Raw genomic sequence first — 15,602 nt, 5'->3', positions numbered from 1 at the left:
GTTCAAGCAGTCCTCCCACCTCAGCCTCTCTAGTAGCTGAGACTACAGGCGTGTGTTACCACACCTGGATAATTCTTGTTTTATAGAAATAGGATTTTCATGTTGTCCAGACAGTCTCAAACTCCTGAGCTCAAGCAATCTGCCTTTGTCAGCCTCCTAGAGTGCTGGGATTATAGGCATGAGCCACTGTGCTCCACCCCAGAATAATATTTGACCGGATGTCTGGGCACCCCATGGCCCAGTCAAGTTGACACATAAATTTAACCATCACAAGAGGGAACACCTTATATCCATCTATAGCTTTCAGGATTTTTTGGAAGACTGTAACCTGTTTGTGACTAAGACATGCCAGTTGGGAAGCTCTGCAATTAGATAAAATGGATAAAGTGAAATGGCTGCTTATATACCCCAGGACTTTCTTCCTCTACCCCCAGACATAAAGACATGACAGAATTGGGAATGAGTAAAAGTTGTCAATTCATACATGAAGCTTTGCCCCCACTGATGAATTAAACCGTTAGGTAATCATTTTTTGCTTTCCCAGAAATCAAATTTGGTTTTAAAAAATAAAAATAATTACAAAGACATTCAAGGTAATGAAGGACCCTGATAGGAAAATGAATATATGAGAAACGAGAAAATTGGGAAAGGGGGAAAAGCTATAAAAGCCAGTGAACCTTTGAAGACGTGGTATAGCCAAGGATGCATTGCAACTTTTGTGAGCCCTTTCTCCATAAAATATGTTTTTTGGTTACCAGTAGAAATTAATAGGGAGGGGCCAGTCATGGTGGCTCATGCCTCTAATCCCAGCACTTTGGGAAGCCAAGGTGAATGGATCACTTGAGGTCAGGAGTTCAAGACCAGCATGGCCAACATGATGAAACCCTGTATCTACTAAAAATGCAAAAATTAGACCGGGTGGTGCACCCCTGTAATCCCAGCTATTTGGGAGGCTGAGGCAGGAGAATCGCTTGAACCTGGGAGGTAGAGGTTGCACTGAGCCGAGATCGTGCCACTGCACTCCAGCCTGAGCGACAGATCAAGACTCCATCTTAGAGAAAAAAAATAGGGAGGCAAATCTGAATTTGTGTGGGAGTACCCCCTAGTTCTAGCTCTTGCCAGTATACTTATGTGTCAGGCTATTTTGAGAGCGAAAGCTCCTGCTTTGGGCTAGTTTCCATTCAGAATGGTTTTGATAGGTAGGAACTCATCTGAGCACAAGTATCCTTCTGTGCAAGTAGCATAGCTCCTCTACTTGGCTTCATAGCAGTGGACATTAATAGAGAAAATGAAAAAGGAGTATGGCACCTGCCTTGAAGAGCATTTGATTTTTAGTCCTACATTTATCAGAGCCCCAGTTTTTAAAATGTTTAATAGCCAGATGTGCTGCTGTTCGCCAGGCTTAGAAGTCAGTACTTAAATGAATGAAAAGGCATGACTGAGTTGTGTAAACTGGTATTCAGCTAGCCAGTCACCAGTTTATTCCATATTCAAGGACAACTGAGGGCTATTTTTCCTCTTTTTACTTGGAAGATGATGGCATTTAAAATTCAAGGAATTGGGGCTGAGTGTGGTGGCTCACATGTGAAATCTTAGTGCTTGGGGGAGGCCAAGGTGGGAGGATTGCTTGGAAGCAACAGTTCAAGACCAGACTTGGCAATGTAGTTAAGACCCCATCTTTACAAAAAATAAAAATTAGCCGGGCTTGGTGGCATGCACCTGTGGTCCTACTACTCAGGAGGCTGTAGTGACAGGATCGCTTGAGCCCAGAAGTTCAAGGCTGCAGTGAGCTGTGATGGCACCACTGCACTGAAGCCTGAATGAGAGAGTGAGATCATCTCTTAAAAAAAAAAAATCAAGTAATTGTTGTGAATATTATTTTAATTTGATGTTTAGTATTGTTAACATCAGCTAAATATTTAGTATGCTAAGTATGGGTACATTTATTTGTCACCCTCATATTCAGAGTGCAGCACTGACTAGTAAGAATTAACTTTATTGAAAACGATGAATTGTACTGCTAGATGAAATCATTTGCTTTAAGCATAGTTATCACCCCACCATTTAACAGGTGAATCCGCTATCTAATAATGGCTAGAAATGTTTGAAAGGGCACAAAAATGTGGGGAAAACATGATTTATTGAAAAGAATGTAGGCTTTGGAGTCAGACTGTGGATCAAATCTCTGCTGTGTACTATACCAGCAGTAAGGCTATGATTAATTATCTAAATCTTCCTGAGCTATAGTTGCTTCATCTGTAATATGAAAACAATAATACTTGTGGAGTTTCTTTTAGAAGATTCATGGAGGAAGAGCATCAAGCATAATATGGTACATAGAAGACATTTGGCTATTATAATTATTTAAATATGCCCAACCTGTGTATATAAAAATGATTTAGATGGCTTACAATAAGATACACTTTTATAAGTAGATCAGTTATGCCCCATGCAGTCTTAAATGAAGGCAAAGTGTTTTTTTTTTTTTTTTTTTTTTAATCTAGTGTACATTAATTTAGTTAGCATTCCTGTACCAACTATGTGCAGGAACCTAGGTACTAGAAATTCAAGAAAAAGACATAGTCCCTGCCCTCAAAGCTCTTGTAATTTTTAGAAATTAGACTTAGAACTGCTTTGATGACAACATAATACTGTGGTTAAGAGCACCTACTCTGAAGCTGTACTTCCTGAGTAAGAACTCAGCCTCTCCACTTAATATTCATGTGACCACAGGGAAGTTAACCTCTTTCTGCTCTGCTTTTCTCATCCAGGAAATGGAGACAATATTGTTACCTCCCTCATATGATTCTTTTGAAACTTAAATGAGCTAAAATTTACAAAGCATTTAGAATTATGCCTGCCACATGGTAGGCACTACATGAGCATTAAATGAAAATTATGATGCACTGTAGCAAGCCTTTGCAGTTTTTGAGTAGGTTTCAGAGTACATCTTTTGATCTGTTGCTAAATTTAGGCTCCCACTTTCCTCAACTATGTTAAATGATATTGTTTGCTTTACCTATGCTGCCTTACATGCCTAAGGAAGCTAGAGCTTAGGCAGTCTGTCTTCACCACTAGTTCTAAATAATAAAGCATCTATTTCTTGGAATTTTACATCTAATTCAAGTCTACATGTACTGTAATATGTTAATAAATGCCACCGTTTGATGCAACCTTTTTCTGTATTAATCTGCTACAAGGAGTTTGAAGATTTGTGTTGTGTCCCCATGTAATCAAAACCAGAAGATTTCCCATTATGGCTGCATATCTGCTGTATTGAAATAGGAGTTCATATAAGCAGGGTAATATAAGCAAAGTTCCTTTTTATTCATAAACATTAGAAGAAATCCAAGTTTAATATTTTACTTTATTAACTTGAGTTTTGATGTAATACGGAATTTTATTACTGATTTATTTGTATATGTTAAACTATCCTGGGCTGATAATGTTGAGAGGGGGATTGTGTATTTTAAAACAGATTAAAATATTTAATATCTGTACTCCCAAAATAATCTTTGAAAAACAAACTTGAAACCTTTGCCACTCTCACAGTTTTGATACACCTGTTATCCCAAGTGCTCAGATTTTATGCTCAAAATAACAATTACTTCTTTAAAAAATTAGGGTCTGATTACAGTCTGTTTAGGAAAATCTGTTTCCTGAAAAAAACAAACCTGTCTGATCATAAGACAAACTGTTCTTGTGGTAGGTTATTTTAACTTCTCTTCTTTTGAGTATTCTATTAGTTATATTCTATTAGTTATATTCTATTAGTTATATTCTTGTAACTGTTCTACTTATCTAGTTATTTGCACTGTGCTTCTTGGGAAGCAGAGTACTTCTTTTTTTTTTTAAGACAGAGTCTCGCACCTCCACCTCCGAGGTTCAAGCGATTTGCCTTGCCTCAGCCTCCCTAGTAGGTGGGATTACAGGCGCCGGTCACCACACCTGGCTAATTTTTTAATATTTTTAGTAGAGACAGGATTTCACTGTGTTGGCCAGACTCGTCTCGAACTCTTGACCTCGTGATCCTCCCGCCCCAGGCTCCCAAAGTGCTGGGATTACAAGCGTGAGCCACCACGCCCGGCCAGGAAGCAAACTACTCTAAACACCTAATGTGTGATACATAGTGTAATCAAAATTTAAGTCATAACGCCAGCAAGCCAACCACCAGTATCCAAAATTTAAACTCTACAAGGAGTAACCATAGCAGGTTTCGTTTATAGAAGAGACTCTTAAAAATAGATACTTAAAAACTAGGTACTTTTTTATTTCCAGCTCAGTAGGATGATTCTCGGGAAGGATGCAAAATACTTGGATTATTTAATTTCTTGTTATGTCATATATGGTAGAAATTGATAAATTGAGGTAAGTATTTTCATAGTGATTTAGAATGCTAAATCATGGTAGAGAAACATCCTTGGTGAGTTTTGATTCTAGTTTTGACACTCATTTATTCATTCCCTGGCAAGCCACCTGTGTCTACATGTGTCATCTGTATAATAACAGTAGTAATGATAAAAGCTGCCACCTCTGCCACCCTGGGTGCCAAGTATTTAATCCTCTAAATTATCATCCACCTCGTGAGGTAGATAGACCCTGATATGTCCAGATTATAAATGTAGAAACTGGGCCGGGCACAGTGGCAAGCACCTGTAATCCCAGTTGCTTGGGAGGCTGAGGCAGGAGAATCACTTGAACCTGGGAGAATCACTCCAGCCTTGATGACAGAGTAAGACTCTGTCTCAAAATATAATAAAAATAAGTAATGCAGAAACTGGAGTCTTAGCCCCTGGATCTGCAGCCCTCTATTGAAGTGTTATAATTATACCAGTCATTTACTTACTGGCATTAACTAGTAGTAGGGTTTTACCATGTTGGGCAGGCTGGTTTCAAACTCCTGACCTCAAGCAGTCCTCCTACCTCAGCCTCCCAAAGTGCTGGGATTACATGTGTGAGCCACTGCACCTAGCCAGAAGTTGATATACTTTTAAAATGTCAGAGTAAGTTTAATTTTAATAAAAATCTTTGTTCATTTTATTAGTTGCTTTCTTGTGAAATTGTTGAGGAGTTTCCCTCCTTGTGTTCAGCAATGCTGTTATTAAATTTTGGTTATTATTTATTGCTCTACCTCAAACCATGACCCACAGGACAAATCTGTCCTGCTGCCTGTTTTTGTAAATAAGTTTCATTGAATATATCCGTGGTTATTTCTTTACAGATGGCCTATGAGGCCTAATATATTTACTATCTGGCTCTCTATAGAAAAGATTGCTAATCTCCTGCTAAACCTCATTCAACATCAGATTTGGAGCAATCTAATGTAATACCTAATCCTAAACATAAATGAAACTTTCTTTAGAAATTTCCATTCATCTTACAACTTTATGGGAAAAGCCTGAAGAAGAAATAAAAATTGGGACGATTAAGTTAATATAATGTTTCTTCTCCTCAGCTTCATTCCGTTCATTTGAGAATTCTTCTGGTGTATTGACACCTGTCAGTTATGTGTAACATTGCCCAAATGGTTGGATGTGTTTTAGGGTCATTTCTTTCTTCCTGTGGTAAACATTTTTTTCCTATCCCATTAAAAAGATGATAAAGGGGATACAAGAAAGATTTAATTTACAGAGAAATAAAATTTGGTCATATGTGAGTTTTTTGTTTACCTTCCCTGCCCAAGAGGAGCCAGTGCTTATCATGTATCCAATTAAGTGGTTATCTGATCCCTTTAAAAATAATGTTGGTCCGTTCCCTCTGTTGAGACAAGTGAGAGCAAGGGCCCCTTGACACACTGAAGTTTCGCCTGCCTTGGGATTTTGAGGCTACCCTTTACTTAGGGTTCAAAATTGATAGTGAGAACCTTTTCTAGTATCACACATATGAATATAATGACGATATGAGAGTAACTTTTGTAGAATTAGTAGAAGAGTACCCTGAGACTAATTATGCAGTGTTAAGTTTTTGCTCTGGTACAGCTTCCAAAAGAGAGATTTTGGTTTTTTTTGTTTTTTTTTTTTCTTTTTTTTTTTCAATTTTCCTGGGTGCTCACTGCACTACAAAACAGAAATCAAGCATCAACTTGTTTTTGTTACTTGGCAGGAAGTACCACCATGATGTGGCATTTTGCTTATACAATCTGTCAATTCAGTAGTAAACTTAATCTTACAACAGGCTTTAACTTATTAACAGTTTGTATTCCCAGTTGATGTTTAAATGGTAAATTGGGCTGAGTTGGAAAATATTTTACATGGATCTGAAATACACTTAAGAAACGGGAATAAATGTGATTGTAGGTTGCACATGTATAATAAACTTAGAGGTACCAAAAAAGTAAGTTGCTCTAAATCCAGCAAGTTTCAGTTAATAAAAATGCTTAATAAATGCCAAGAAATTTATCTGTTTGTTCTTGCTGAAAATACTCTGGGGAATATGCAGGCTTTACTTAGGGGAAAAGTAATATTCTGTTAAAAAATATATACATATACATGCAACAAAGACAATTAGAGAAATGGAATTTCTAAAAGATAACACATATCACCAAAATGAAGAATGAGCTTTTGAATTTTTTATCAGTAAAAATTGAAATATTCTTTCCTACTTTGGTTTATATTATTAGTAGCAAACGTATTTCCAAAAGGCTTTCAAAATTCCTGTTTATGTCCAAGAAAATGATCGTTTAGCTATAATAGCATAATACTTTTCACAAGCACACCGATCTTATTGTTACTAAATCTAGAGTAGCTGAGTGGTGATAAGAAACATTCCAGTGTGGTGGAAAGAATATAAATGCTCTTTGGGTTTTTTAAGCCCTAATACCTGGTACTTTTTTTTTTTGCTCAAACATTGAGATTGCTTTCTCACTATACAATTGGGTAATAATTTTTTTCGGAGAATTTTGTAACAGATTAAGATAATGCACATAAAGTACCAGGTATTAGGGCTTGGCATATTGCTACCTTTTACTTGTCACCTACATATGATCATCATCATTATTTAATCATTTAGAATGATTCTTTCATGAGTAGTTGTATTCTTTTCACTTAGTGTTTTCTGTACCTGAGTGGTGGTTCTCTTCCTCTCTTACAGTAGTGGACAGGGAATGCATGTGTTTGCATTTTAATGATATAACTATGATATCAAAATTTAATTAAAATAAACTTTTGGGGGGTGTTTTGATGCAGACAGCTTTATTAAACCGCCTGGAGCGAATTTTCGAAGCATGTTTTCCTTCCATACTTGTCCCTGATGCTGAAGAGGAAGTCACTTCCCTGAAGCACTTGCTGGAAACAAGCACCTTGCCAGTAAAAACAAGAGAGGCCTTACCTGACAGTGGGTAAGTAGGAGACAGTTTTTAGAAAGTATGTGTTTTTGTTAGTTTCAGCAATTCTAATTTATAAGTTTATCTTAAAACAGTAAGGTTCAGGCCAGGCACAGTGGATCACCTGAGGTCAGGAGTTTGAGACCAGCCTGACTAACATGGTGAAACCCCATCTCTGCTAAAAATACAAAAAATTAGCAGGTTGTGGTGGTACATGTCTGTAATCCCAGCTACTTGGGATTGAGGTTGAGGCATGAGAATCGCTGGAACCCAGAAAACGGAAGTTGCAGTGAGCCAAGATCATGCCACTGCACTCCAGCCTGGATGATAGAGCAAGATTCTATGTCCAAAAAAAAAAAAAAAAAAAAAATAGGGCTCAAAAACAATGTGTCAAAATCTAATCATGTTGTTCTAAAAAACTTCAACTCCTTGCCTCTTTACTTTTGAGCTATTTCTTTTTATATTTCTAAGCCAATATTCTATTCAGTTAATGTTACATATAATTTTTTTACTTACTAGAATGATAAATGAAAATTTAGATCTTACCTCTGCTATTTTCCTCCCCTCGTCTTCCCCATATATCAATTTTTGGTTAATTTCTTATTTGCTGTTTTCATTGTTATAATCATGTATATATTGTTCACTCTTAAGCCACTGTTTTCTTTATGGTACAACTTCTTCCTAGATTTCTCGTTTTCATTTACTTAGTGTTTCCCTACCCATTAAGAGCTTGTTCATACACTTTTACTTGTGATCCAACCCCTCATCATTCTGCTCCCATCTAGAATAGTTTCAATATGGGCTTACACATACGTTGTCTTGGGACTTCCCTTCACTTAGATCCCATTTTGAGAGAGCACATCCTCTAAATAGTCTTCTGAGAAAAAAGATAGATGGGAGGTAAAATTTTATTCTACTGTCACATTAAATTTATAGTTTAAGATTTTTTTATTGCCGACGTTCTGAAATTTCACAATGAAATAACTTTTTTTTTTTTTTTTTTTTTTTTTTTTTTTTTTGAGACAGAGTCTCACTCTGTCACCCAGGCTGGAGTGCAATGGAGTAATTGTGGCTCACTCCAACTTCAGCCTTCCAAGTAGCTGGGATTACATGCACCCACCACCATACCTGGCTAATTTTTTTGTATTTTTTAGTAGAGATGGGGTTTCACCATGTTGTCCAGGCTGGTCTTGAACTCTTGACCTCAGGTGATCTGCCTGCCTCAGCCTCCCAAAGTGCTGGGATTACAGGCGTCATCCACTGTGCCCTGCCTTAGTTTTCTAATAAGTGTTAGCTCTTGATTTCATTTAAATAATTATACATTCATGTTGAACACAAGAGTAATTGGAATGTGTAATATGTCACAGCCTTATTATAAGTAGAACTCATGGTGAACATTATTGCATAACCGATTGTTGATGGCTTCATCATGGCCTTTGCAGGGAATTGCTAGATGTGTGGACTGAGCTACAGGATATCCATGATGCACATGGTTTGAGATACCAGTGGGGCGGCTCCCATAGCAACAAGAAGCTTTTGTGCTCCTTGGGAATAGACACCCGAAACATTGTGAGTCTTTTAATCAACCTGTGGGTGCTTTAAAATTCTGTTATACTTCTGTTTAAGCTGTAGTAAGCTAGTTCCTCAGAAAACAAATATTTGGTTTAAATGTTCATTTATATTGAATGTGCTGACTTTTAAACATCAATCTACCTACTTTTTTCTCTAATCAATAGTTATCTTTAGAAAAAATTGTCTGTTTTTCTTAAATATAAAATGAAGGAATTTGGGAGATAAAAAAATATAACCCCATATGGGCAATTTTTAAATTTCATCAATTTATCATTCACAATATATGTAGTAAAATATTGCAAGCATGTTTTAAAACGACTATTTCAATGTGTGATTATTCTCTAAATGTATGTTCTTTCTAACACATGCTTGTAGCTCTTCACGGGCAATAAGAAGCAGCCTGTTATAGTGCCCATGTATGCAGCAGGATTGGTAAGTACAAAAATCTCTCTGCATGTATTTATCATTACTACGTTTATTCTGTAAAATCATCTTATGCAGCATGACATAGAAATGTATTTTAAAAAGACATTTAGTGTTGGAATCTTAAGGGTATAAATAGATCTTTTTTAATCTCATAAATCCCATCAAATACTGATCGCAGGACTTTTAAAATATTTCATTAATTACAGATACTGTTTTTAGATTGAAAATTTTTATCTTAATAATATTAGCATATTTAACTGTAAAATGCACCTCTGGAGGATTCTTTTTCTTTTCTAAACTTGTTTTAAAGAAAAGGAAGCTGAAGTAGCTGAAGCCATAAAGATAGAATTTGTTTTAATCCAGTTATTAATTTTAAATATTGCAATAGCAAGGCTATAGATGTATATAAAAGCTTAGAAATGCCAAATTATAGTGAAAATAAGCCAGGACTCATAATAGGTTTTTAGTTTTTCTATTAATGTTTTAAATGTATTGAATTTTGTTTTTTCATATATGCCAGGTAGTCCTGGGAAATTGAGGCATTTTCATTCTATTCCTTCTCAAGAATCAGTCACATTTTAAAGTTTGATGTTTGTGTTTTTTTGTGTGTCTTTATTTTTACTGATGAAAAAAATATATTTTTATTGATGAATAAAAATGACCCATCAAACTAAAAACATTACTATAATCATTAAATGGAAAATAAGGCAAAAAATACTGTGAGAATAAAGGAAAAAATAATGATGGAATCTTTGGTATAGAAATATATACAACCCGGGCTGGGTGGGGTGGCTCATTCCTGTAATCCCAGGACTTTGGGAGGCCGAGATGGGTGGATCACGAGATCAGGAGATTGAGACCATCCTGGCTAACACAGTGAAACCCCATCTCTACTAAAAATACAAAAAATTAGTAGGGTGTGGTGGCATACAACTGTAATCCTAGCTATTTGGGAGGCTGAGGCAGGAGAATCACTTGAACCTGGGAGGTGGAGAATGCAGTGAGCCAAGATCGCACCACTGCACTTGAGCCTGGGTAGCAGAGCGAGATTCCGTTTTAAAAGAAGAAAGAAATTTATACAACCCATTATGCGCATGTGACAGTGAATTTGCTGTGCAACTTGACCTTTTTTGAAAATCTACAAACTTTCTTCATGAATAAGCACTAAATAATTTTGAATTGGAATATTTTGTTTTGTGGAATTTTCTATTCTTGAGTTTTGTTTTTTAAAATCAGTATCTACTCCTTTGTAAATGGTTATCTTGTACTTTAAAAATACTTTGATGATCCTTACATTGTTTTCTGTTGTAGGTAAATACAGTATAGTACTGGACATTTCTTTAACTTTTTGGTTATTTGGATTTTTTTTTTCTCAAGGAGTAGCGATCCAGAGGTTGCTGACATTATGGAACTAGGAATTCAATTCGTAGGCACTTTCATTCAACATATTAGGGGCAGTGACCCACTTAATGCTTACGTGTAGCCTCAGCCCATTAACAGTTCTGTGAGAAGTTAGAGGCTAAAACTTAAGCTTTATTTTTCAACCTTTATTAGTAATGTTTTTACTATTTCTATGGGCTTTTTTCCACTTCTTTTTTTTTTTCTGGTTTATTTTCACATCTGTCAGCTCATACCTATGGCTACTATTTCTATAAGCTTTAATACTAAAGTTTGTTGAATGAATATAAATGTATCTCCCCTCCTCCGTCTTTGTGATATCTTTCATTTAAATCTTATTTTTTTAATATCAAGTTTTAAATTTATACCTGAAATTTACCCATGGTGCCTTACACGCATGAGATGTTCAGTAATCTTTTGATCTCACCTGGAGAAATAGTATGTGAAGTGATCATTTAAGCCACTGGTTCTCAAACTTTAATGTGTATCAGAATCACTTGGAAGACTTGTTAAAACACAAATTGCCAAGCACCACCCCCAGTTTCTTACTCAGTATTTCTGGGATAGGCTTGAGAATTTGCACATCTGACAAGTTCCAAGGTGACACAAAAGCTGCTGATTGGGGATCACAATTTGAGAATCACTGCTTTAAGTGATCATTCAAACTAGAAAACTTGGCTGAGACTAGTAATTGTTTGCCAAATGTATCATCTTTGCATAGGAGCATACTAGAGAGCCTGTATAATGCATATAGTATTGAGTTAGGCCATGAATTTATTTCATTTTTCTAGCTTTAGGTCAAAGCCTTTTAGATGTGCTACTGTTAAGAATTGATTCTGCAAATTGTTTTCATTAGTTTACGCTTATTGGGGGAGGGAGAAGGCAGTGATTCTGAAAATTTTAGAAATTTACAGATTCTAATATTAATGACTTAGCAGCTTTCAATATTTTTTCTTTTTGGTCCAGTTAAGGGTGATTTTGTCTAGGATGTAACCTTTGATTGATAAATATTCAAAAGCTTATCAGATATTATTTTAAAACATGTAAGAGACTTTTTTCAGGCCTAGATTACTCATTTTGAGTTTGGTACAGTGTTGATGCAAAATGCTGATTTTTTTTCTCTTTTATAGCCATACTGAACATCTATCTTTCTTACTTAAAAAGTGTTTTAGGCCGGGTGTGGTGGCTCACTTCTGTAATCCTAGCACTTTGAGAGGCCAAGACAGGTGGATCACCTGAGGTCAGGAGTTTGAGACCAGCCTGGCCAATGTGGTGAAACCCCATCTCCACTAAAAATTACAAAAATTAGCCAGGCATGGTGGCGGACACCTGTAATCCCAGCTACTCTGGAGGCTGAGGCAGGTGAATTGCTTGAACCCGGGACGTGGAGGTTGCAGTGAGCCGAGATTGCACTAGTGCACTCCAGCCTGGGCAACAAGAACGAAACTCCATCTCAAAAAAAAAAAAAGTATATTAGATTTTGTGGCAAATTCAGTGGTACCTGTAAGATGTTTTCCTCTCTAAAAAGGCTATAGATGTGCTTTGCCTGTCCAAAGAACTAAGTATTAAGGCTCCAGTGCTGTCAGAGATCAGTATCAAACATTAAATTCACGCTGAAGGACACAGATGTCATATTATATGCCGTGTTTTAGAATCAGCTCTCGCTTCTCCAGGCACACCACTATGGGGTAGTGTGTACAAAGGGTACCATTTCCTGTAATTTTAGTGTCATTAAAGTGTTGGATTCTTAGAGGTTAGATGTGACATATTGTTGTCTCTCCCACCCATCCTGAGTTGTGCTTATGCTTTCATGTGACAGTAATAACTGTACTTTAAAACATCTGATTTAAAATAGAGTCTTGCTTCGAAAACTTTTATTCTAAAGGCATTATTGTGAAATGTTTCTCATTATAGTGCTATAGGATTTTCAGTTAATAAAATTTAAGAATAGCCTGGTGTGGTGGCATGAGCCTGAGGCAGGAGGATCCCTTGAGCCAAGGAGTTTGAGACCAGCCTGGACAACATAGTGAGACCTTGTCTCTTAAAAAAAAAAATTAAGACTAGTTCCTTTTTGTCTTCAGTACTTTCCAAGTGACCTGTTTTTTTCTTTCTTCTTTCTGATAGATTAAGTTTATAGGCTGTGCCCCCACCCCCATTAAAGGTTAATATTCCTTTTTCAGGGTATGTTAGAGCCCACCAAGGAACCATTGAAACCACTTTCTGCTGCAGAAAAAATAGCTTCCATCGGTCAGACAGCCACCATGTCACCAGATATGAACACATGTACATCTGATCAGTTCCAGGTAAAAATATCTTGTATAAATATGTTTATGCATGTATATACACATATATCCAGACATACTGCCTTTTTCCTTCATTTATGACTGCTTTAAAAATATTTTTAAAGCTTGATTTAATGATGGACATGATTTTGATTAACATCCCTTGGAATACAATGAACAAATTGTCTTTAATTTTCAAAAACAGAAAAGCACAATTTGAGAACTGGGTGATTTGGATAAGTTCTTAAACCTGTGCAGGCCTTCGTCTCTTACCTATAGATTGAGGGGTTTAAAACAGGTATCTCCAAAGTCCCTTACAGTCTGAATGTTGTGTGATAATTGCTGACACAAATCTGGTAAGTGCTGGATTTTCAACAGAAAAAGTTGGGAGGAAACGCTATTTACACCAACTCTATAAGTCTGCCATTGTATGTGTATTTTTTTTTTTTTTTCTGGAATCCTGTGAAATTTTATAAAGCAGTAAGTAAAGGTTAGGTATGTTTATTACCTTAAACTTGTTTTTAGAGTTTAAGCAAAACAATTATTTAAACAATCTATGGATTATGAAAAAAAAAAAAAAAAAAAAAAAGACAGTTTTCTGAGATGGAGTCTCACTCTGTCTCCCAAGCTGGAGTGCAATGGTGCAATCTTGGCTCACTATAGCCTCTGCCACCTGGGTTCAAGTGATTCTCCTGCCTCAGGCTTCTGAGTAGCTGGGACTACAGGCATGTGCCACCATGCCCAGCTAATTTTTGTGTTTTTTTAGTAGCAACAGGGTATTCACCATGTTGGCCAGGCTGGTATTGAACTTATGACCTCAGGTGATCCACCTACCTCGGCTTCCCAAAGTGCTGGGATTACAGGTGTGAGCCACCACACTCAGCCAGAAAACTGTCTTGCCTTTCATATTTTTTACCCTCTTGGCACACTTAAGCACAAATTTTTTTTCAGATTAATATGTTAATATGAAGTCTTCTCTCACTTTTTATCTGGGGAAAATGGGTCATTTGGGCTTGTACTGTTTCCATATCAAGTTAGAAACTGACTCAGTGCTGGTTAAGTATTGTTTTTTTTTTTTTAGAAGATTAGTATTTTTAAGTGAATATTACCATTTCTTGCTATGTTTTGTCATTTCTTAACCTTAGATGTCATCTTTAATTGTATCTAACACAAAAAGTGTATGTTTGGACAGCCTTTCCCAAAATGTGTTTCCATTGAACATTAATCCCCAAAGATGGTCCACTAAAGTGTTCCAGGGTAAAGTAAGTTTGGGAAATACTTCATATCATACCCCATAACCATCCTTAGAGATCACAACACACATTAAGGACACTAAACAGTCCTGCAGTGAATGGCTTATTTAATTTTAATTCATTTCTCAAATTTACTTGGCCACAGGACCTTTTTTTTTGCAGAGACCAGAGGAGAGGGGAGTGGTAACACCTGCAGAGTTAATGTTTTGAAGAACATACTTTAGAAAATGTGTAAAGCACAAATAAGACCAAAAAAAAAAATTGTGTAAAGCATAGGTTCTGCCATTTTAGGTGTGTTTCAAGAAACATCTAATATTACTGCTGTGTACCACTGTGTTTTATACTTGGGCATAGCTTAAACATTACTTCAAAACTAGCTTATTACTAACACTGAATTAGTGGGCCAGAGGACCTTGGTGTTTACAATGCCTGGCCTTGATGGTTGGGCAGCAGACAAGGTGGCTTGGGCAGAATGTCTCCGAAGGTAGACTGTCTTTAGTTACCTTGATTTTGTTGCCCTGATATGCCCTCTGGCTATAAACTGCTCTCCCAGTTCTGCCCTGTGTATGCATACTTCAGAATTATAGCACATTTTTATACCTGCCTCTATCTGCATTCTTATTGCTACAGTGTTAGGTATTTTGAATAACTGCTTGGTACACTTACTGAAAATGGAGCTGTTCTTATTGAGACCATTTGTTCCTAGTTTTGCTTCCTCATCCATCTAACCACTTCCACTTTACAACCCCTTAAACTATTGCTTATTGTGTCAGTTAGCTGTTGCCTGTCATTTTTGCCTCTGATTTGATCTTACTGTGTATTTTATCTTAGTCATAGCTTATCTGTCTTATATAGTTTCACTATGGCTTGACAAAATGTAGTCCACATGATCTAATGAAAAATGTGTCAGTTTAGAATTTTGTGCCAAGATGCCTGACCTCCATCACAGAATTGTATGGTCCTTGCTTGATACCATACCTCTGACTCAGGTTAAAATATTTAACAGAGTAGGCATGGTGGCTCATGCCTATAATCTCAGCAATTTGGGAGGCCAAGGTAGGTGGATTGATTAAGCCCAGGAGTTCAAGACCAGCCTAGCCAACCAACATGGCAAAACCCTGCCTCACAAAAATTAGCCAGGCATGGTGGCATGAGCCTGTATTCCCAGCCTCTTGGGAGGCTGAGGTGGGAGAATTGCTTGAGCTCAGAAGGTTGAGGCTGCAATGAGCTGTGTTCATACCACTCCACTCCAGCCTGGGCAACAGAGCAAAACCCTGCCTCAAAAAAATTTTAACAAACATCTGAAGTACATTTCCTAAAGAATCTCTTTGCAAAAAATTATATATATAT

At 36.7% G+C, this 15,602-nt stretch overlaps 1 protein-coding gene across 4 annotated transcripts in view; it reads left to right on the top strand.

The window, feature by feature from the left end:
- AFTPH (aftiphilin) overlaps positions 1 to 15,602 on the top strand; it is a 72,747-nt gene that overhangs the window by 35,830 nt on the left and 21,315 nt on the right. For all 4 annotated transcript variants that reach the window (XR_004273009.1, XM_032291958.1, XM_032291957.1 and 1 more), the window contains exons 3-6: positions 7,185 to 7,336; positions 8,764 to 8,890; positions 9,269 to 9,325; positions 12,898 to 13,020. Coding sequence is in view for 3 of the 4 variants with exons in the window: in XM_032291958.1 (XP_032147849.1) it covers positions 7,185 to 7,336; positions 8,764 to 8,890; positions 9,269 to 9,325; positions 12,898 to 13,020 (459 nt within the window). In the remaining variant the exon portion in view is untranslated. The remainder of the gene's footprint in view (positions 1 to 7,184; positions 7,337 to 8,763; positions 8,891 to 9,268; positions 9,326 to 12,897; positions 13,021 to 15,602) is intronic.

The sequence above is a fragment of the Sapajus apella genome, unplaced genomic scaffold, assembly GCF_009761245.1.
Source record: "Sapajus apella isolate SASKATOON/1434 unplaced genomic scaffold, GSC_monkey_1.0 scaffold26, whole genome shotgun sequence".
Taxonomy (NCBI): Eukaryota; Metazoa; Chordata; class Mammalia; order Primates; family Cebidae; genus Sapajus; species Sapajus apella.
The sequence above is the reverse complement of the archived record's forward strand: the minus strand, read 5'-3'. Positions and strand labels throughout refer to the sequence as shown.